General features: G+C 37.4%; 1 protein-coding gene across 9 annotated transcripts in view; it reads left to right on the top strand.

Moving 5' to 3' along the window:
- Positions 1-24,420, top strand: part of FAR1 (fatty acyl-CoA reductase 1) — a 104,830-nt gene that overhangs the window by 76,395 nt on the left and 4,015 nt on the right. For 8 of the 9 annotated variants that reach the window (XM_021001970.2, XM_078148132.1, XM_021001968.2 and 5 more), the window contains 3 exons: positions 1,651-1,822; positions 13,143-13,272; positions 23,492-23,619. In XM_021001970.2, coding sequence (XP_020857629.1) covers positions 1,651-1,822; positions 13,143-13,272; positions 23,492-23,619 — 430 coding nt within the window. Of the gene's footprint in view, positions 1-1,650; positions 1,823-2,125; positions 2,298-13,142; positions 13,273-23,491; positions 23,620-24,420 lie in introns of all 9 variants that reach the window. The other variant, XM_021001967.2, reaches the window with a different exon arrangement.

Raw genomic sequence — 24,420 nt, forward strand, 5'->3', positions numbered from 1 at the left:
ACATTGGCCAGCTTGCTCAGCTTTTCTGTGTATTAATTTCTTCAACTTCAAAATGATAAAAGAGTTGGCTAAGGTGTACTATGGACATATGTGGCATAAAGACAACTCAAGTAGAACCAGGTTCTGGTTTTATTTGGTCAGTTTTAATGCAAAATGCTATTTATGTTATTGAATGTCAAGGTCAAATTCTACCTGGAATTGAATAATTATTTTCAAATAAACATTTTAATTTAAAATTGCATATTACTCTATTTTCCAGGTTTCTCCCATTGGTTTTCTTAACTTATGCTACAGCTTGAATTAAAACTATTTAAATTTTCAAATAAGGCAGACATTTCTCTCTTTTTTTTTTTTAATCCCCTTCCGTTTCTATTTTTCTATAGGGCAGGATAGACTTCTGTACCCCATTTCCTGTATTTCTTATTTTCCAGTTTCATGTGAAAACGGTTTTTTTAAACATATGTTTTTAAAACTTTGGGTTCCAAATTTTCACCCTTCTTCCCTCCTCACCCACCCTCATTGAAAAGGCAAGCAAGTCAGTATAGGTTATACATGTGCAGTTATGCAAAACACTTTCATAGTAGACATGTTGTGAAAAACTAACTATTTGCCTCAATCCTATTTTGCCTTCCCATTTATTCTATTCTTTCTTTTGACCCTGTCCCTGCTCAGAAGTATTTGCTTCTGAGCACCCCCTTTCGCAATCTGCCATCCTCTCTATCATCCCCCTGCTCTCTTGTCCCCTTTTCCCCCTATTTTCCTGTAGGGTAAGACAGATTTCCATACCCAGTTGAATGTGTATGTTATTCCCTGTAAGGTAGACATTTTGAAATTCAAGCTCAGTTAGTGTTTTATAAAGTTTTAAAATTTTGGAATAGATACTAGGTTGCTGTTTAATAAGTTATATATACTCCAAATGAAGTATTAATATATCCAGATGATAATAGGGAAATTTGATCTATATGTTAAGATTTCATTAAGATATTTGAAAGTGAAAAATGAAATAATGTTGGGTGACTTTACTTTTTTATGTGTATGACTTAGGCAGTTTAATTAAAAGTATTTGCAAGAAAAAGATCATGATTTTCCTTTTCTTTTTAAAGTAAGTACAGTAATAAGAAACTGGAAAGAGGAACAGAAAGAAAGAAGCTATGGTGAGAGGTGCAACATAGAAAGTGACCTTATAACGTGTCCTTGGTAAAGCATTCATGGAAATGCCAGAATGAGCTTTTAGTTCTTGGTATATTGCAAATTAAGAAGAAGAGGTAGGGCAGCTAGGTGGTGCAGTGGATAGAGCGCCGGCCCTGAAGTCAGGAGTACCTGAGTTCAAATCCGGCCTCAGACCAAACACTTGACACTTACTAGCTGTGTGACTCTGGGCAAGTCACTTAACCCCAATTGCCTAAATAAACAAACAAACAAATAAATAAATAAAAAAGAAGAGGTAGTTCTCAAATCATTTGTGTTCAGGGGGCATATGTCCCCTCCCCCTTTTTTAGTTACTCTATAAGGTTTCGTTTTAAAAATGGATGCAGTAATTTAATTCTGACATCTACAGTAAAAAGTATTGTACCTTGTAAAAATGTAATGGTTTTCAAAAGTTCATTACATGGTTATTACCAAACCTGTTACACAACTTTTCTTCCTCAGAATACCATGTAATTTCTACTTTCAAGAGGAATCCTCTCGAACAGGCCTTCAGACGGCCCAATGTAAATCTAACCTCCAATCACCTTTTATATCATTACTGGATTGCTGTGAGCCATAAGGCCCCAGCATTCCTGTATGATATCTACCTCAGGATTACTGGAAGAAGCCCAAGGTAATGGTGACTAGCTCTGTCTTATCTGTTCCTCTGACTGTGAAAGCCATGCTGACACTGAAATGAATGTTAACTCTGTATTTCTGTTCATGCTTATGATTGAGGCTTAATGGCCTTTGTGAATGAGAAGACTCTTGAATTCAAGACTTTTGCCTTAAATGGAGAAGTGACCTTGTAAATCACCCATTCCATTCAGCCCTCCTGGTGACTAAGTCACATGTCGTCTTGAATTCAAGATCTCACTTTAGGTTTTTCTTGGAACAACGTTATTCAAAAATGCTTTGACGCTTATTTTTCCTACAGGATGTTTTCTAAATCATTTCTTCAGGATGAATCCTTTAAACCAAGTGTTCAGGCGCCCCAATTTTAAGTTTTATTCCAACAACCTATTGCTTCATTATTTGAAGGGTACCGGTCACATAGTACCTGCCTTATTGCACGATCTTGCACTCAGGTTGACAGGTCAGAAGCCGTGGTAAGAAGAACCGTGCTAAGTACACTTTGTATGGTGAGGTGGTGGAAGCTTGCTGGAAAGGCGACAAGTCGCTGGCATGGGCTTTATCCTTAGTACTACTAAGCTAATTCATCACAATCACAATCGGGATGCCAGGACATTTCTTAGAGATTTAATTAGCCCTGTTGGGACACCATTTCTGGTTCTCACGTCTTTGGGCTATTGACCCTTCAGTATTCCACTAAAAAAAAAAGAAGAAAAGAAATGCCCAGCACCAAGGTTGTCATTGTTATTATAAGCTGAAAGTGAATCTCCTCCCTCCCTCCAGCACTCCAAAAATTTGAGTGTAGGTTTTTGTAGAGGGTTAAGGGTAAAAGATCTTCCTCCCTCCGGTATTTAGTACTTTTTCCTAGAGAATAAATTATTTCAAATATCTCTGCTTCCCATTCAGCTTATAATATGGTAATTATTTTATTTGACTAATTTTCTAGATTGGGAAATGGCAATTTAAAAAGCAAAATAAGTCTTAAATTTTCTGTTTCATTTTAGTTGTTTTAGACATTCCTTCTCTCCCTTCCTAAATTAAAATCCTCAGATTTAAACAAGAGCCTTCTTATTACCTTTATTACATAAATAGAGTGAAGCTTATTTGCAAAAAAATTTTTAGTTAAATGATACTTTGGTAGAACCTTTTGTTTGAAAATACAGGGTTTGAGTGTTTTTAAGGAAAATTCTGATTGTAGAATATAGTTCTGGTACTCAAAAATCAGGGCTTATTAGAGTGTCAGGAGCTGAAAGCTACTTGTCACTTTCATTAGTATAAGATGAAACCATATTATGGTTTTCTTTTGATTTCATCTATCTCTGAGGTTCCTCTTCCATATTCCTGTTGTCCACTATGTCAAACAGCAAAATACATTAGAATGTTCAAAACTAAAATGTGTAAGAGAGAAATGGTTTAGAGTTTCTAGACTAGTTTTCTATTTTCCTACAAAAGATTTGTATGTATCTTTGGCATTGAGAGTACTTTTTAATGGATAATTAGATTGTTCAAATCTTAGGAAAGAACACTATATGTGCCTTTTCTTGATATTAAAAAGAGTAAATGTCACATTTATTACTTTCTTACAGTGTGGAAGGCTAAAGCAAGTGGCAGTGACACAGGAGAGCAGATTATGACACATAATATGTGTGTTTATGTATACCTTGCATATAGTAGTCACTCTTGAAGTATTTGTTGAAATTAATCATTGTTGAAGTTTATTAATGATAAGTAAGAACTTCAGTGCATTTCACTACAAACTGGCATTTAGCTGCGGCTAGAGGCATATCTGAATACTGAGAATAATCTTGAAAGCACTGAAATTCAGGCAACAACGTTAAGCTTTTAAAAAAATTAGAAATGAAATTTAGAGTTGTCCCTTTTGTTATTCAACAAATCTTTATTGAGTGCTTACCATATGTGCATTTCCTTAAATATGGTAGCAGATTCAAAAATAGTACAGTCCCTGCCCTGAGGAAGCTTGGGGTCTTGTTGGGAAGATGATTTCTGACACATGACTCATTTAAAGGATGATACACAGAAGGAGGAGGTCTTGAAGTGACTGGTGCGTGCAAATGGTGAGGGCTGCAGGAATTCAGCAGGGGGCTGGGCTGCCTGGGAAAAGCTTTGTGACTGAACTGAGAATTTACCTGGGCCCTGAAGGAGGAGGAGGAGGAGACAAAGAAGAGTTCCTGTTGGCCACCTGAGCAAAGAAGTCAGCATGCGCACAGAGTACTCAAAGCACCAAGGGTGTTTGTTTTGGTGAATGGCGGGGCAGTGAAGTTTGAAAGGGGGAGTCAGAGCATGCACATCATTGAGTGCCTTGAGGGATTTGCATTCTTTCCTTTAGGCACTGGGGAACCATTGAAAGCTTTTGAGCCAGACTTGATGAAAACAGGCTCCTTGATTCTTAATGTAGTGGACAGAGTTGGACTAGGAATCAGGAAGACCTGATACAAATCCATCCTTTGCCACTCCTTAGCCATGTGAACATAGGCAAGTTACTTAATATTTTTGAGCTTCCATTTCTTCATGTGCAAAACTGGGAAACTAATGGGGCCTACCTCCCAAAGGCGGTTGTGTGATTTAAGTGAGATAATGTTTAATGAAGCACTTTACAAACTTTAAAGCACTAGGTAAATCCCAGTTGTTTTTAGTTGATGTGACAGAATCTCAGTAGTCAGTAAACATTTATTAAGTACCTACTATGTGCCAGGTACTGTGTTAAGCACCAGGGATACCAATACTGAAAAAGATAGGTCCTGCCCTCAAGGAGTTTACAATCTAATGGGAGAAGACAGCACATAAAAGGAAACTGAAGGAGGAGGGAGAGGTGTTCAGCTGAGGTCATGGTGAAGAAGTCAAAGAAATTGGAAAAGAGTGCAGCTGGATGGGAAATGAGGAGTATCGGAAGTGATGACAGTCTTAGAATTGCAAGGAGCCTCAGCGGCCATCGAGGCCTGAATCAGAATCCGCTGTGCAATGTCCCAAGTAGTTGTTCAGCCTCTACCTTTAATACATCCAGTAAGCAGTAAGCTCCTCCTTGCCAGGGTGCCCTGTGCCACTTTTGGACAGCTCTTTTAGGAAGTTTTTTCTTATATCTATGTGAAATGTGCCTCTGTGACTTTACTCTTTGCTCCTAGTTCTGCCCTCTGGGACGCCAGTGTATGAGGGAGTAGGACCAGGTGACTTCTGAAGTCCCTTCAAGCTCTGATCCTTCTTCTCTGTCAGTCTGGTAACACAGGCCAAAAAAGGGAGTGCCAACCTGACACAACTTGGGAAGGCACCAAACTCTTCTTGCCGAATGCACGACCATTTCACTTTGTAATGGCTCACCAGCAGTCAGTCCCTTTTACCAGAATATTTCAGAATTTTGCAAGGAATTAAGATCAAGCTCAGTAGCTTACAGTTTCGAGAACCTTATCCTTTTCTCATTTAGAAAGTCAGATGATTTTCCCCTTTTTGGTTTTACAGCACCACTCTCTCTTCACATAATCTTCACATATTATTGATAGTACCTCAGGAAACTCATCCGCTGGTTCTTTCAGGACTTAGGCTAAAGTGTTTCACCCAGTTAGACTGTCTCCTCCTTGAGAACAAGGCCTGTCTTCTTTTTCTGTTTGTAGTCCCAGTGCTTGGCACATAGTAATCTCTCAATAAAAGCTTTTTCCTTTTCTCATTCATGTCGTTAGGCTGGCCTTGTGAATTCAGCTCATCGAAGGAGCTACATGCTCCCTTACCATCCACTTACTCATCTTAAACTCACTATTAAACCCTATCTTTGTTCCATCCTTCTTATTCTGAAGTTCATTCTCCTGCATTGATACCTTGCCTGTCTGAAGGTTAAATTTCCAAAAAGCTCAGCACTCTTGAATATGAGTAATAAGCCTAAAAGTAAACAGCAGAAGGTTTCTCTGAGCACTTGAAATAGCTGTCATAGAGCCCTAGAACTAAAATAATTTCTTTTTTATCTGTGGGAGGTGCTCTTTGGCTGTCAACCACAGAACTATTTACAGTATTTAGCACCCTATAAAATGCTGTATTCTCTGTATGATATTATAGTACAGGGATTGGTCTTCATATTGACCCAGGATCATCCATTAGGAAGTGGTTAAATTATGGTGAGCATCCTCTTTTAAGAAACAGGGAAATTAAGATTAGTATAGTGAAAAGACTATTGGACTTCGAGTCAAAATACTTGGGTTATTCCTGGTTACCCCTTATTAGCTGTGTGATCTTAGGGAAGTCGTTTAAATTCTCTAAGCCTTATTTTGCTTATCTATAAGTGAGTGAGCTGGATTCCATGATCTTGAAGTTCCCTCCCAGCATTAACATTCTGTAAAATTAGAAAGATTTCACTGAAAATGGCTAAACTAAATTTGAGTACTTGGTAAATGTAAATTTTCTGGAAAACTCACTTTGGAACACCTCATTTCCCAACTTTACTAGACCTCAAAACATGGTAGTTTTGTTTTCTTTACCTTTGATCAGTTCAGATCCCTGAGATGAACTATGTTAATGTAGTTTAGGGTGAAAACTTGTATTGGGTGGCTCTTGTATTGTTAGCTAAACAGTTAAAGAATTGATACTCATTAAGTTGCCATCGTGAGCATTCTCTCATTAAAGAAATTATATTCTTACAAAACTATTCTTACTACCCTGGGAGAATTTCTGGAATGAAATCTGCATTAGAGACTTCCAGGGTAGCATGTACTGGAATTTCAACCCCATGTAGCACATGGGTAAAATAAGCTTGTTCTTTTGCACAGGAGGGAAAAGATTTGTGTATATGTATGTTAGAGGCTTTTCTTTTCGTAGATATAACAGGGGAGAGGAAATAATTGGCAGCTGCTGATGACTATCAGAAGACTGGATGAATGTGCCTTTTTTCTTCCATAGTGTATTCTAAGCCTGAAATGTTGTTGTCAGCCTGGCATAGGGGATGGAGAACCAGCTATAGAGTCAGGAAAACCTATGTCTGACCCAGACTTCCCGGGAGCCTTGGCAAGTCGATGCTCTGGGAAAGTCTAAGACTCTTAAGTTGAAGAAGAGCGTTTTGTGACCTGCTTTGGTTCAGAAATGAAATCAGTGGTCCAAAACACACACATATAAAACCCAAACTGACCATCAGAAATCCTCGAGTAAACTTACCTGTCTTTGGCATGCACGTTGGTATGTTTTGTATTTCTCAAAGTTGACACGATGGTCTTCTGCTTTCTGCAAAACTGTAAAAAAATTCTGTAAAACTAAGGTGAACTAACATAAAAAGAACATTCTGATAGTTGGAGAAATAGGTGACTACTGAGATAAGGCTTGCGATTAAAAAAATTAAATACTGAGCACAATGCAATATCCAGAGTTTAGAGACTCAGCAAGCAGTTGTTGTATGCCTCCTGTGTGCCAGGCACATGGCAGGTTCAGAGGATCCCAAGGCGAAAAAGGCAAAAGGGCCTTATAAGATTCAGCTCTTTAACCTTATTATTTGTAGTCTAGTAGAGAGCTTATATACATAAATACAAGTATATACATATACAGATCATTGGAGTAGCGAGGAATAAATGAAAAATGCACTAGAGAGTTGCAAACAGAGGTCTGTATATAGACTGAGGAGGAAAAGGGCATATCAGCACTTGAGGGGCTACAGTGTTTAGCAACATTTGGATTGGTCTTTAAAGGAGAGGGTGTAGAAATCCAGCAGGTAGAGAGATGGAAACCAGAGAAGCAGCCCACGCATGGGGAATACCATGGCTAAAGACACAGAGGTGTGAGCAATATTTAGGGGATAGTCTATTTTGGATGGATGATGTCTAATAAAATAAGGCTGGGAAGAAAGGATGGCACTAGATTGTACAAGGCCTTGAATGCCTGGCAAAAGAATTAAAACTATTCATTAACTAATAGGGAACAAAGGCATGATGTAATTACATCCATATATAGAAATAGTAGTCTAGTAGACGTATGAAGGATGTTTTAGAGTGAAGAGAAAGTGGAAGCAGGGGCTATTTTAGTAATCTAAACAGGCGATAATGAGGGGTCCTGTATTTGGATGGCAACAGTATTTGGATGGAATAGAGAGAAGGGTATAGTTTGGGGAAATTGTCTGGAGATGACATCGCTGGAATTTAGTGATTGACTCTTTACCATCTCCTTTAAAGATGACATGGGAATTTCAAGTGAGGGAGACAGGATGATTAGCAACACCACTGACAGAAGTAGTAATGTCAGAAGGCGAAACTGTCGTAAGGGGAAAGATAAGCTTGGTTTTGCATGTTTTGAGTTTGAGGTGTCAGTGAGATGACCAGTTAAAGATGAGGGTTAGGACCTTAAAAGATAAATAATAAAAAAATAAAAATTTGGGAGTTACCTACATAAAGGTAATAGTTGATATTGAAACAGTGCCAAGGGAGAAGAGTATAAAGAGAGTGTTGAATACAGAAATTTTGAAAAAGACTCCCAAGGAGAGGGAAGAGCTGGAAAATAAGTGATTAGAGAGGTAGGAAGAGAATAGTGAGAGTCTTGTCTTTTGGAAATTTAAGTCAAATCCACAGACATTTATTAAATGCTTACTATTTGCTCTTCACCATGCCATGTGATGGGGCTTCAAAAAAAATCAGAAGAACAATCCCTGTGCTCAAGACACTCACAGTCTAATGGAGATGACAAAGTACAGACAAGCCGTGTATAGGACAACTCTCAGAGTAAAGACACTAGCTTTAAGAGGGAATCAGGAAGGCTTCTTGCAGAAGATAAGATTTTATCTGAAACTTGAAGGAAGCTTAGAGATTGAGGTGAGAAGAGAATTCTAGGCATGGAGGATTGCTGTCGAAAATGTAGTCAGGAGATTAAATCAGAGGGAACGCAAAGGGGTCAGTGTCACTGGAGCACAGCATACATGTGGAGGGCAGTGGGGAAGTAAGGTATAAAAAGAGTGGGAAGGTAGGAAGGAACTAAATTATGCAGGCTTTAAAAGCCAAACAGAGGATTTTATATTTGACTTGGAGGCAATGAGCCACTTGAATTTATTGAATGGATAGGATCAGGGAAGGTGCGGAGGTGACCTACTCAGATCACTTTGGTAGCTAAGTGTAAGATGGATTGGAGTAGGGGAAAACTTGAGGCAGGGAGAAGAAACAGAAGTCATTATAATAGTCCAGGTGTGAGGTGATGAGGGCCTACATTAAGGTAGTTGTAGTGTCAGAAGAGAGGTCGGTTGAGGTGTAGTATTAGAGATGTTGTGGAGATAAAATTGATGGGACTTGGCAACTAATTGGATGTGAGAGGGAGGTGAGAGAGTGAGGGGTCAAGGATAACCCCTAGGTTGTAATCCTGGGTAACTGGGAAGATGCTGGTACCCTCAATGGTAATAGGGAACTTAGGAAGAGAGGAGAGCTGGGGGGAAACATGATAAGTTCTGTTTTGAACATGTTGAGTTTAAGATACATTTGGGCATCTAGTAATGTGAGATGAAAGCTCTGAGAATCGTCTGCTTAGAGAGAACATTTGAATCCATGGCTGCTGATGAAATCACCAAACAAAGTAGTATTGAGGGAGAAGACTAGAGGGCCCAGGACAGAGCCTAGAAGGAAGTAGAGACACTGATTATAAATATCCTTCTGAAGGAGTTTATCCACTAATGGGAGAAGAGACTGGCTGATAGCTAGCATGGGGAAAAATAGAAATCAGTTATTTTACACCTTGTTGGATCAATCTCCCAACTACCTGGTGACTTAATTGTAGAAAGTACCCAACCCCTTCTGTAAATAGTCTTGAAAGTCTGTACCCTAGAAAGCTGAAGCTCCTATAAGAAGAATATCAGTCTTCCTTAACATGCTAATGAATCTGTTTGCTTTCTATTTGGCTTCATATCTTTAACCAGTAGACAGCAGATTTCCTCTGATAGGTAGACCTCTTGAAAGAGGTCAAGGGAATTCCCCAGCACTAGTGGAGATGAATGAATCCAGTGAAGGTTCTTTGAGGATGGGGGAGACGTTAGGATTATTAGGAGCTAGCAAGGAAGCAGCCGCTAGATTGAGGATTAGTAAGAATGGGAACAAATAGAAGACAAGATATAAGGTGATCATGTGCATGTAGAAGGGTGGCCACTTCTTCATTAGGAGTGGGAGGAAGAGATAGGGAAAGACATAGAGTTATATGAGATGAGTAAGAAAGGAAAATGGCATACATAGAACCAGATAAAAAGTGAACAAAAGCCATTGGATTTGGTGATGAAGTCACTGGTGGGGTGACCTTTGAAAGTCAGTTTCAGTAGAGTGGTAGGAATAGAAATCATATTTGAAGAGGTTAAGGAGGAGGTGTTGAGGAAGTAGACAGTGGTTATACTTCTCTTATTGATTACTGAAGCAAGCTTTTAGAGGAGATAGGAATGGATGGGATCGGGGTACCCTTGTAAGGATTAGCTATATTGAGGAATAGTAGAGAGTGTCTGTATTGGGAAGATTTGTCTTAAGGACACTTACTTGAAGTATAAATGAATGAAGAAAAAGTTCAAATTTCTAATCATTACACTATTTTATAAGCTAAATAGCATTATTGTGCTATAGTTCTGGTTTTGTAACTTCCTTGCTGTAGGTAGCTTCCAGTAAGGGAACTCTTTCTACCAGTACATAACAGCAACGCAAAAGTCTTAAGAAAGTTAAATGACTTGCTCAGGGTCACACAGCTAGTACATGTAAGAGATGGAAATTGATCCCAGGTCTTCTTGTCTCTTAAGGCATCTACCCTATCCACTCTCCCACCAGTTTCCAGATTTTTTCTTGTGCATATACTAGGATTGGAGAATGTTCCCAATGGTACCTGTGCAGCTGTCGTGGATGCTGAGGTCTAGGCTAGGTTATAACTACTCTGAGAGGATAATGCCTGGTTCAGACATTTGAAGTTTGGGAGTTTGCACAGTGGCATTAGGAGGTGAAGGAGGGGAGTGTTGTGGTATAATGGTATAATGTGGTAGGTGTGGTTGTGTTGGATACTAACCCCATATCAAGTCACAGCTCTCTCTTCTGCTCATGCCACAACCTGAACTAAAGAGGTCACTGTACAAATCCGTGCTACTTCTACATCAGTTGAGTACTTGTCATAGTTGTATAAAATGTAACTCCAGGCACATGGTCTATGACATTTTTTCTTTCTTAGTTCTCTGTGTTCAGATTTTGTTAATCAGTTTTACCTAGGACAGGTACCTATACAGCTTTTCACAAACTTAATATAGCACCTTTTCACAAACTTAACTAGTCATACTTTGAAAATATTTTTAAGTGATCCTAACTTGATTCAGCCTTTGAATATTCTTTTCTTATCCAAACCTGGGTCTTGATCCTTCCATTGCTGCTTTGTAACATGAGGGCCAGATCTGTCACATGATCATTATTGAACACTAAAATAGTCTTGTGTATTGTCAGAAAACAAACCAAAACAAAAAACCCTCTTTATCTCAGGTGTTTAACCTAAGGCAGGTAGGATAGATAGATGTTCACATTCAGTCATCCTCATTCAACCACAAGAAGCTCAAGATCTTTCTTCCAGTTATACCATATCCTCGTTGTCTGAGGCTATTGAAGGGTCTTGGTACCTTAGTCATGGTGCATTAAAAAAAAAAAAAAGAACTGTGTCAAAGAAAGACTGAGTGTTAGAGATGGATCAGTATGCAAGATGCCTACTGTCTCCTTTTCAGAGGTGTTTATTCCATCTTGAGCATTTTGGTATCCCCCCACAGAACCTGTACATAATAGGTTCTCAGTAAATACTTGTTGAATGGATAAAGTAATGGTTTCTGTGTAAACTTTTTAAATTATTAAGAAGAGATGACTATATTTAATGTCATTTACCAAGAGTATATGGAATGTTGATAAAAATTTCAAAATATTTGAAACTGTTTAGAAAGTCTTCAGTTCTTTTTTTATGATGTTTATTGGGTAAATATAATTTTGGATGGTTTTCAAAATTTTAGTTTTCATATTGTGATGGTATTGGGCATCTGGAATAACCTTTTTCAATTTTGATAATCTGTTCTCCAGCCTTTTTTCTTTCTAATATCATGGGGTTGCTTCAGAAGAAAATATTCTAAATGCCCTAAATGGAACAAGTTTTTCTTTATTTTTTTCTGGTCCTAAATGGAAAAATAGAGGAATTTAAAAATGTATGAAACAGTGCGTAAATGGAAGATATATTTCTCCTGATGAAACATGATGATTTTAATTTTTAGAACTCATACTGAATGAGTTTCTGTGTTTCAAGTTCTGTTTCTAGGACTGTTTTTTTTTTTAAAGATACTGATTGTATTTTGGGAACCTCCTTTTTCATATAGCATTTCTGTTTTGAAGTTATTTCCATTTTAATTTACGACAGTGGCAGTATTATGAATACTTTTTTTTCAGATGAAATTCATTTTTTTGTATTTTCCTAAAAATCCTCATGCCAAGACCTGCCGAGGGAGAGCTTTTTCCCTTTTCTTCTCATTTGAAGTATTTTTAAAATGTAATTCATTCTTCAGTTTATTATAGATAGAATGTAATAAGGATTGTATATTTATGGTTTGTAGTATATTGTAACTGAGATTAGGGAGGAGTTAGTGAGAAAATTAATATTTGTCAAAAAAGAGGGAACTAGATTTGATGATCCAGTTCTTTGGGGCTTAGGTAGTTATTGAACTCATTTACAGAAGGATAAAATGTGGGAGAAATTGTGATTTTTTATTTCCTGCTTTTCTGGTTCAGAAAGTTATACATAAAGGGTCGTATATCATGGCACATTTAAGAGATCAAAAATGGTTCAAATCTGTTTTGGAAGGATCATTGTGCTCAGTATGATTTGATTTCAGTGGCAAATGAATATTTCCAGTGGCAAATGAATATTTCTGCATATTTTTTCCCAATCAGATAGCTTGGATTGTTGCAAATATCATGGTTATCAAGAACTATTGTTGGTGTTTTGATTTCACATAAAATCTTAAGAGGATGCAGCTGAGCTAGATAGCAGTTTAAAAGCAAGACATTGTTAGTTTTGTTAATTTATTGTTTCCATTTTTACAGTAAGTTTGACATCAGATTGCCTTTGAAGCTCATTTATTTTATATAACCCCAATATTGATGCTGCACCTTATTTCTTGCTAGCTGCTTCAGATTTCCTCTTTCCTTTTTGGATTCAATCCAAGATGCAGAAATATTCTTATTTCCTACACTAAGTGAATTATGCACCAAATCTTAATATTTGTGTATATGTAGGGGGGAAGATGCCACATATATTTGGACAGTGGTAGGACTTTCATGATCCATACATGGTATCAATTTGTAATCTTTCTTCAAATATAGGATGATGAAAACAATAACTCGTCTGCACAAAGCTATGATGTTTCTAGAATACTTCACAAGTAATTCTTGGGTTTGGAATACTGACAATGTTAATATGTTGATGAACCAGCTAAACCCTGAAGACAAAAAGGCAAGTTTTTTCTCTTTTATATTAGAAACAAGAATCATGCTTTCAGAATCATGTCTTAAATGCTACTGTATTTACTGTTATGTAATATTGCTATAATATATATGATTGCTATAAATATTTAGAATCCTGGGTAGGAATGGAAATTAAGATTTTGGGCTTTCCTTAGTTTTTCCTTGATAGTTGATGTTTCTTTTGTATCGAGACTTAGTGATTTTTTAAAATGCTTTGTGTTCCAGATTGCATAATAACAAATTGCTCTTCACATCCCTTTTGCCTTTCCTTTACTTAAGTTTTCTACTACTTTCAAAACTATGGATTCACAAGGGGAGTTAGAAGAAATAACCGGTTAACAAACAATTCCATTGAAAACAGTAGCATAAGGGAAGGGCCTTTTTCAAACACAGTTATAGAAATATCTTTTGTCTAGCATGATCTAGAATTTGGTGCTCTAGGAAATGGTTTCAGAAAGCTCAAACTAACCATTTTTGATGGAAATCTTTCTAAAACATGTTCTGTATGTCTCTAATTTAACAAAGAACATCCTGAACAAATCTAACCTTTTCTTAATGATACCTGGTTGTAATTGGGGCTACAGTCCAGCCATATTGACCTCCTTCCTGTTCCTCACACACAGTGTTCCATCTCCTGTCTCTGTGCTTTTTTACTCCCTGTCCCCAGGCTGGGAATATTGCCTCCCTCCTCTCCTCTGTCTCTTAGAGGTCCTGACTTCAAAATACAAGTCAAATACCATCTTCTGCTACAGGCGTTTCCTGTTCTTCCCAGCTCCTGGTGCCTTTCCCTCTAAGGGCACCTTATGTCTACTTTATAGGTATCACGTATACGCCTGGATATAGGCAGTTGTTTCCCTTTGGAAGGTACCCAAAGCAGGGACGGTTTTCTGTTTTGTTTTGTTTTGTTTTTTCAAGTATCCACGGTGCTTTGCATGGTTCCTAGCAAATCATAAGCACTTGGTAATTGATCATTTTATTCTGCTTTAGAGGTATACCCAGGAAGGTCATGTTTTTTTAAAAAGTACTAAATGTCAGCTTGGCTTGTTTGACTTTTTGGCACTTCATAAAATTAGAATGAATAATGTATAGTTGCATGAGATTTTACATAGTGTAGTACCATTGCCCTTCTCCAAAAATTAGTGAATTAAAGTCTGAAGCCTCTTTCTTCTAGTAGAAGACTTAACTTCTTGGAAAATTTCACAATCAATATTAGTCATTTTATTTATCAATAGCAGTTGAAATAATTCATTTTCCCCTGTATTTTTAACATATTGTGCCATTTAAAACCCCTTAAATTCAACATTTTTATCCCTTGTACTGTTTGTTGATGCAGTGGGGAGCAATATCCCTTACCATCTCTGAAATTTGTTCTAATAGATATGGATATGAATTTACTCCAAAATTACTTCATTTTCAGAAGACATTTTGATAATTCTATACAAGGCCATGCTTTTCTCATTTTTGACACTCCATTTATGATGCTTTTTCAAAGCTATACAAAGGCCATGACTTTGTAATATTTGGCTTCTGTTGACACTCTGGGCAAAAACAAAGTTAAAAATTGATCCTTTGGATTCAGCCCAAGATGCAGAAATGTTTAGGATTAAGAGGACTGAAATCTCAGTAGGACTGAAAGTTTTACGTAGTGAATGCATGCGCATTCTGGTCCATATGTTGAATCATTGAAGTAAGGTTGGCCAGTAGGAAAATGGTGAAACTCTTTTGCCTGACACTAATACTAAACTTCCTTCATGAAAATTCTTCCGTACTATTTTATCTTGGTATGGAGGGGATTTTGGACTCTAGAAGGCTGTTCTAGCAGAGCACATGTTCTGTCAGGTTCTAGCATGGTCCCAGGAACAGGCCTACTCTGTTTTCACAAAGAGTCACACCACAACAGTAGGCCAACCACCCCTGCTATCACAAAACTTTTTTGGCCATAGCAACCTATGAAACATGGAAAAATTAACAAATGGCCTCAGCATGCAAAGAAAGCAGGTAATATAGTGGGTTTTCTCTGCCCCAAAGCCATAAGAAATAATTACTACATGGGAAATGCGGTTGTTATGTATAAGTATTTACAAAAAGACAACATATTTATAGCTTACACATGAACATCAATAACTGATGACAGAATGGTAGCAAATTCTATGAAGAACATGATCATACCCTCAATGTCAGTCAGTATACACTCTGATTTTTGGTGACTTCAGTGTAAAAGTGGGAAGAGATAAGGATGAGGGGAAATCTATGGGAAAATGTAGTACCGAATACAGAGTAAAAAAGACTTGTAAATTGCATAGAAGCCTCATGCCTCTAATAGCATGAATACTTTCTTGAAAAAAGAATTGGCAGATAATCAACATGGTGATAACCAAACAGCATCACAAGGAATTAAAGTATCTACATTTTAACAAACAGGAAAAGACACACACACACACACACTCACATATATCTATCTATCTATCTATCTATCTATCTATCTATCTATCTATCTATCTATATATATCTATATCTATCTATATATATATATATTATATATATATATATATATATATATATATGAGAGTGGTCTCTGAATCACTTGTCTGTCTATAATTGGGCCATCAATCATCAGAGCTAAGATGAGATTTATAATAAAGAAGAAAGAATCATAATGAGAAAAAAGACAATGTACAATAAAGATTTTATATATATATATAATACATGTGATATATAGTCTTGTATATTATCAACATCATATAATATTTAATATGTAATGTGTATTATGCATATAGCAATCTTAATTGTACATTCAATTATATAACTATATTATGTATAATATATGACACATATAATATAATGTGTATTATATATTATATGTATTTTGTGTATGTAATCTTAATTGTACATTTAACTCAGAAGAACAAAATGCTACCTCACAACCTTCTCAACAGAATATTTCTTGTCTACATAATCATCATCCTTCAAGATTCCTTGGAATTTTTAACAAAATATATCAAAAATATCCATGATCATTGCCTCTCAGATAACTAAGTATACTCACCAGAGGTGTTCACTACTGTGATGGTGGAGATCCAACACAGAGTCCAGGTTAGGAAGAGATTCTTTGTGAATCCTGAGGTTCTGTTTATAAATGAAGTGATTGATCAGATTGATTACAGTAGGCCCCAAGACATTGCCAAGCCTCCTAGAAGAAACCTGTCATTCAAAGCAGTTTGTCCTGTTCGTCCACCCAGGAAAAACCAAATACGTGAAGACTATATTGAGATAATGGGTTCTTTTAACATTGCTTTTTGCCTTTCTTCATAGAGGTCCATACCTTCACTTCAGTATATTTATATTCCCAATTTGTTTTTTTCCCTTTCACATCTTTGGAGAGACTTGCTGATTCTGCTAATTATTTTTGTTGTACAGGCCATAAATTCTGCCATTTGTTCTCATCTAATGTTTCTCAAGATTCTGATTTTTTTCTTGACCCATTGTGGAACATTCTGTAGTTCCATGCTTTCTTGGGAATCCACAGAGTGTTGTAATTCATCAGGTGTTGGTTCAACTTCCTTTGTCTTACATTATTTGTGTAGAGACATTTGCAGTCTTTTATATGCCTTGGAAGTCCTCTTCTAATTTCAGTTATCTTCCTGGTTGATTTATGTGCTTATATTCTAGGTTTTTGACTGATTTTTCTTTCTTTTTAAGTGATTTTAGTTTTTTCTTTTCCTTGTAAATCCTTTTTGTTCACTTTCTGACTCCTCCTTTGATGGTGGATTTCCCTTTGGGATGAACTTCAACGCTGTCATAGCCTCTCATGTTGATTAATTAATTCATTTTTCACCAGCGTCGGTCCCTGCCCCGAGTAATTTCGGTGGAAACAGGACTGGCTCCAGCTGGATCATTGGTCCCTTTCTATCAGGCCTGTTACAGCGCCTCGCCCAGGCTCTCTTCTGTGGTTTTCTCTATTCTTTAGTTCTGTGAAGGGGTTGAGTCAGCATTTGCCACTTTTTACAGGCTTGGGGGAAGTTTTGCGTGAGCCATCCAGGCCTTTGGGTTCCCAAGCTAGGGCATCTCCCCAGGTAGAAAGGAAGCATGTTCTTCCATGGTCCCCTTGCTCTTTGTCTCTCCCCTAGTATCTTTATTCTCCTTTTGTCCCTCTCCCTGTTCCACAATTGACTGGACAGAGTTGACGTCTGCTACTTATTTCCACAGCTTGTTGGGGGAAAGGTTGCCAAGGCCTGTTGATTTCATCTTTGCAGTATCTTTCAAATAGGCCCCCTTCTCTCCTCTAACACCTACCACTGGTGCAAGCCCTCTACACTTCACTACAATGAGACTATTGCAGTAGCCTGCTGGTGGGTGTACATTCTTCAAGTTTCTCCCCACTCCATTTAGCCACTGAAATTATTTTCTGGAAGTACAGGTCCAGTCATGTCACACACATCCCCTATCCCTCTACTCAGTAAACTCATTGGCTCCATATTGCCCCCAGGATCAAATATATAATGCCTTGCTTGACATTGAAAGCCTTTCATAACCTAGCCCATTCCTACCTTTCTAGTCTTATTACACCTTACTCCCAGACTTAAACTTTTCTATCCAGTGACACTGGCCTCCTAGCTGTTCCAGAATCAAGGCACTCCACCTCTTGGCTCTGGGCATTTTTTTGGCTGTCCCATATGTGTGTAATGTTCTTCCTCCTCTTCTCCACCTACTGAATTCCTTACTAAAATCCCACTTTCACAGGAAGCCTTTCCTAACCCCACTTAATTCCAGTGCCTTCCCTCTTAGTTATTTCCTATTTTTTCTCTATGTAGCTTGCTTTGTATATATTTGTTTGCTTGTTGTCTCCCCTTTTAGATTGTGAGCTCCCTGAGGGTAGGAACTGTCTTTTGCTTCTTTTTATATGCCTAGTGTTTGGCATAGTGCCTGGTCCATAATAGCTGCTTGACAAATGTTTACTGATTGGTTGATTGAAAGGTGAGGGGCAGCATGTACCAGCAGAGACTGTGGCAAGAAGGTCCTAAAGCAAAAGCCGATGATTGGTCTTTATTCCCAGCCAGGGTGTGGAGGTTGGTGGGAGAGGAGTGCTGAGTGAAAATTTTAGGTGCAGGGGTGGGAAACCTGTGGCCTTGAGGCCACATATGATCCTGTAGGTCTTCATGTGTAGTAGCCCTTTGACTGAATCCAAACTTCACAGAACAAATCCCCTTGATAAAAATATTTGTTCTATAAAACTTGGACTCAGTCAAAAGGCCTCACCCAAAGACCTAGAAGGCCTCAAGGCCTCAGGTTCCTCACCCCTGTTTTAGGGGGGTAGTGTTCTCCACTGTGAAGTTATAAATCTGTTAACGTGGTTGGGCTTCTTGCTTACTTGTCTTGGAAACAGCTGTGATTCCTTTGCTTCTGACACATACTTCCTCATTGAGGGTTTTTGGGGAGTTGGCGGAGACGGGAAAAAATGTTGAGTCTTTCATTTTGTTGATCATATGACCTGGAAGTCCCAGCCCTTCTTTTCAGTACATGCATTTTATCAGAATTGCTGGTTTACTTGGGAGACTTGTAACAATACCATTGACTCTGATGAATAAAAATGAGTATACCACAGAGGGTGGTGGAAAAGTGCATGGTAGATTGGAGTGGGCTGCAACTTGTGACCAGCACAAAACTCCATAAGACAGAGGTAGCAGACATCATAAAGGATTGGCCATAATGTAAGGTGAGGGCAGTAAACAAAGCTGCAGAACTCTACTGTCACTCTTAGGACGTTGGAAGAAAGTGAGGAAGACCTGGAGTGTTGGCTGGGCCTCTGTAATGAACTTTGGAGAGGACAGATGAAGTTGTACAGCATGAGTGGAGATTGGAAGGAATCCCTTGTTGGAGGGAAAACTAAGCCAGCTTACTCAGAGGGAGCTTTCTGTTTGTCCAGCAAGAAAATGAGCTTTGCTGATTTCACATACACCTCCAGTTCTTAAATATTCTTTCAAATGTTCATTTGTGCAAAAATGTAATGCAAGAAATCAGAAAATATTCCTTTGTCCACTCAGGCAATAGTTTGTACTCTGTTAGTAATAAATATGTAACACCTTTGAAAGTCTAAAGACAACAAACTGCCAAAACCCTTTACAATGGCGCTTTTGAGAATGGTGAACTTGTTTTCTGCCCTTTTTGTTCATACATGGAATGGGAGAAAAGTATTTTATAGTCAGTTGCTAGGGTTGGATTTGGCAAGTATTATCATTAAATATAAGGTTGCTAAGGAGAGATTCCATGTTCAAAAAAGATCTGGAAAAGCCACCAAATTGTTACAAATAGTTGGATTTTGCTTTTGCTTTAATTGGAGCTATCAAGCTTTCTTATGTTAGGTCTTGCTCACAAGAGATGCATAGTTCAGTCAGCTACCTTTGTTGATTAAAAAAAATTACTGTTTCATTTAGCCATATAGTTTTGTTGGGACAAAAATAGGAACATCCTCTTATCTTTTAGAAATCAAAGCTCTGTATGCATTTGAATCCTTTGTAGAATACAGCAAAATTTAACAGCTTTAGACTGTACTGAGGTACAGTCTATAAGGAATTTGACCAGCTATCCTAGTTGAGCTCTATTACCATATAATACAAATGAACCAATATTGTCCTAATTTTTAAAAATGTCTACTCTCACATTTAAAAAAAATTCTTTTAAATGGTTTTGAGATTCCCATTTTGTCACATAAGTCACATAACTTCCAGCCTTTGTTTGTTTTCAGACCATCACCCAGGCTAGAAGGGTAGTAGCCACTCATGGATCTGAGCCCAATACTGACCAAGGCCAGTTTGAGCCTCTTTAGGCTTCTACTCCTGTGGCTCACCATAGTGGTGCTAGAATTAGTGTAGCTTATAACTCCTGATCTCAGTCTTTCCTCCCCAGTATCTTATTGATGTATGAATGAGACTCTAGATTGTAAAAGACTTTAGTGAAGTACAAACTCTCTTAGGTCCTATCAGACTGGAACGGCTTGTGACAGATTGAGTGTCATCCCACGATCAGCCTGTATCTGAATTCAGAGAGGCTTATCATCAAAGGGTTGGACACCATTTGACAGATTCTCTTTAGTAACAGCAGCTCATAAAGATCATCTGTTAAGGTCACAGGTTCATAGTGCTAGACTGGAAGGAACTTGGGGCCATTCCCTTCATTTTAAAGATGCAGTGACACTGATGATGAAAACACAGACTATTGAAGTGCATAGCCTTGTTATATTTCTCTTACCAATGCCTTCTGTTAGAAGAAGTTTGGAATCTGTGTCTTAGGAATGTGTTACTAGGGTATGCGTAGCTATTTTGTTGCAGAGCTATTATAATCTGCTGCTGAGTTAACATAATATTGGCACAGACTGCTTTATTCAGCTTAGAGTAGGGAGCAGACTCCTAGGCCCTGGTATGTTTTGGTATGTTAATATGGCTTCTGGTTGATACAGATTTTTGATATGCCACCTGCATTCTGTTTTGGTCCTTGGATTTGAATTCTCTTCCCTCTGTCAGTGCTTCCATTCTTCCATTGCCATTTCTGCTGCCTTTCTTTCCCTCCTCTGATACTTTTCTTCTTCTGTCTCTTTTTTTCCCCATGTTTCTTGACTTTGGTGCTACCAACCTTTATAACTTAATGAGAGTGTTTATTATTTAGTCTTTGAATCATCAGCTCTTTTTGTTAATACTTACACTTGGAAGCCTTTTTCTTTATTTCTGGATTTATAGCTGTCCTAGGCATGTTAGAGTAGTAGATATCTTAAGTTCCAGGCAATTGGAGTGTTTGCTGTATTACTATGTCATAGAGATTGGCTTATTTGCTTATAATTCTCTAGAATGAATAACATAAGATAAATGCTTTCTCTGTTCCTTACCCATGCAAGAATCACTAACGATAGTGCCTGGTTGAGGTTAGGAGAGCTGCCTTCTTTTCCCACCTTTATTGTTTTTTGCTGTCAGGTAGTAATTACCCTTCAACATCCCTCACCTCTCTACTTGCTTTACCCAAGAAATTAGCTGCACCTAAACTCTCAGTGCTCCTTATTCACCTACCAAAGTCAAAGTACTTTTCCCACTTTTATGATTCACTACATAGAAACTAGCTATCAGTTCTATTTATCTTTCAGCTCTTCTGTTGATTTGTATAAAATTTAAGTACAGTAGTGGGGGAAAAAAAGAAGAAACTAAAACTCAGTGACCCAAGCAGTTCATTATAATTGAGTTTGATCTTTTAAAAAGTGAGATTTTTTTCTGTTGCAACACTGTCTGGTTTTATTTTCAAGTTGTGTCAAGGGGATGCAAGAGATTAAGTTTTTTGTTCCCTTTTTATTTAAATTAAAAAATGCTTTTCTCAATTAACAAAAATCCGTATTCGTTTCCACTTCCCCACCCATTGAAAAAAGAAAAACAATACCCTCCTAACAACATATGCCTGATCAAGCAAAACAAATCCCTACATTGGTCATGTTCAAAAAATATATATGCCCCGAGACCATCATCTCTTTGTCAGGAGGCAGGTGGCATTTTTCAGCCCGAGTCTTTTGGGATCTTGATTGGTCATTGGTTGATCAGAATTCTTCTGTTTTTCAGTTATCTGTCTTTACAATATTGTTGTTTTATAAATGGTTCTCCTGATTCTGTTTACTCCACTTTGCATTAGTTCATATGAGTCTTCCCAAGTTTCTCTGAAACTGCCCCCTTCGTCTTTTCTTACAGCACAATAGTTTTCCATCTCATTCATATATCATCACTTGTTCATCCATTCCCCATTTTATTGGCACTCCCTTACTTTCCAGTTCTTTGCTACCGCAAAAAGAACTGCTATAAGTATTGTTGTACCTATGAGTCCTTTGTCTCTTTGCTTTCTTTAGAGTACAGTCCTAGTATCAGTGTGTCGGGGTCAAAGTGGTATGGACGGAAAGATTAGTAACTTTTTGATCATAGTTCCAAATTGTTTTCTGGAATGACTATGCCAGTTCATAGAGCTCCACCAGCAACTGCAATAATACACCTGTTTTCCTACAGCCTCCTGAACATTTGTCATCTCTCCTTTTTATCAACTTTGCCAAACTGATGAATGTGAGATAAAACCTCAGAGTTACTTTAATTTGCATTTCTCTAATTATTAGTAATTTGGTTCATTTTTATGTGGCTATTGATAGCTTGGATTTCTTCCTCTAAAAACAGCTTATTCATATCCTTTGACCATTTCTTAATTGGGAAATGGCTTTTATTTTTACAAATTTCAGTCATTTTCCTTTACAACTTAGAAATGAGACCTTCATCACAAAAGTTGGCTACAAGAATTTTTCCTCAGTCCCCTGATTCTCTTTTAATTTTAGCTACATTAGTTTTATTTGTGCAAAAACTTTAATATCTCTTGTTTCATCACAAACTCTCTATCCATCGATCTGACAGGTAATTTCTTCCATGCTCTTCACTAGACCCCATTTTCAGTGTCCACAGAGACCTCTAACTGTTTCCCTGTGCCAACTTAGTCTGGAAAAATTAACTCGCTATGATTTTTTCTTTCTTTGTTCCTTTTTTTTTTTTAAGAATTATTTTTATTTGTGTCTTTTGTTTTTATGTCATTTTTCTTTCCAAATATATTACTCACTTCTTCCCCACTTGGTGATCTAACCTTTCTAGATGGGATTTAGAAAAGAGACAGATTTTCTAATTTGGACTCAGGACATTTTCTAGATCTTTGTGGAAGAGAGTTCAACTTCTACTGCCTCCTCTTCGTATTCTTCCATCTTGGCCAGTCTGCAAATGATTAAATTCAAGAAACATTTCTTGAGAATCTGCTACATATACAAAATACTTTACCTTAGATCCAAAGACAAAAAACAACATAGTTCAAGCAGTCTGGAGCCAGCCAGAAGGAGGACACTTAAAAGGGAGAGGGAGGGTACAGAAGGACCCTCTTAGTATTAGGTGATAAAAAGAGAAAACTATAATTGTTCAAATGGGATTCTACCTCTGTTTCTAATATGAAGATTCACCCCATTTTGCAAACTTTTTCTGCTACTACATTGATGGGAGGAAGGAAAGCCTATTTGTGGTCATAAGGATATGATTGTTGGCATTAATTTTATTTCTGTCTCTGTTGTAATTATTTAGAAAGTGAAGTTTTTCTTTTGGTTATGTTCTGATTAAAATGATTCTCACATGACAAACTAATAGTAAAAACATTGCTTTATGCAGACATTTAATATAGATGTGCGACAGTTGCACTGGGCAGAATATATAGAAAACTACTGCATGGGAACTAAGAAATATGTATTGAATGAAGAAATGTCGGGTCTGCCTGCAGCACGGAAACACTTGAACAAGTAGGTTTGCATGGAGTTGTTGTTATATCATCCTGTATATGGTGTGTAATCTCTTAGAAGGCTGATAAACTCTTGTCTCGGACTGAATGTAATCTGTGTGTATCCAAAATGAAAGTTTAGTGACCTAGAAGGAAATATGCCTTATAATTCCACTGAAACTTTATAGATTTGTCAGATTACCTCTAATTTAAGGGAAAAAATGCCGCTTTTCCACATTGATCTTTTAAAATTTGTTCCTTATTATAAGATGTATTTTGGTAAATTATTATAAAAATTATGATGTGTCCCGTCCCCAGTATTACTGAACAAATAAGATTATTATAGCAATCTTTAGTGGACCTATCATCATTGATTTCAGTGTGTCCTCCATTGGTACAAATCATATCCCAACCACACATTCTTACCTCGTATGACTTATTTATAGGGTCTACTCAAACATCTTAGGGACCTTTTTCTAGGTCCCTTATAATTATAAGGATACCAAGAAATGCAGAATGTCAATTTTTAGGAAAAAAACATTATAGACAAAGGAAACATATATCAAAAAGCAAATTTCATTTTTGTATATCCTTCTTGGGGGTGGGGAAGAGGGTTGGAGAAGGATTTTTTTTTGTTTGTCTTTTTACCTTTTTTTTTTCAATTGAACAACATGACATTCAGAAGATATTTTGTTTCAGATGCTGAAGTAAGTTTATTGTGTATATTTCCCAGTGTATGCTTAGCAGATCATCCTCTTTAGAAGTACCTTGGTGAGTTGACAAGAAATAGAAGGAACTGATCCATTCTGGCCTTTGGAAGTAT

The sequence above is a fragment of the Phascolarctos cinereus genome, unplaced genomic scaffold, assembly GCF_003287225.1.
Source record: "Phascolarctos cinereus isolate Bilbo 61053 unplaced genomic scaffold, phaCin_HiC Scaffold_9;HRSCAF=440, whole genome shotgun sequence".
NCBI classification, from domain to species: Eukaryota; Metazoa; Chordata; class Mammalia; order Diprotodontia; family Phascolarctidae; genus Phascolarctos; species Phascolarctos cinereus.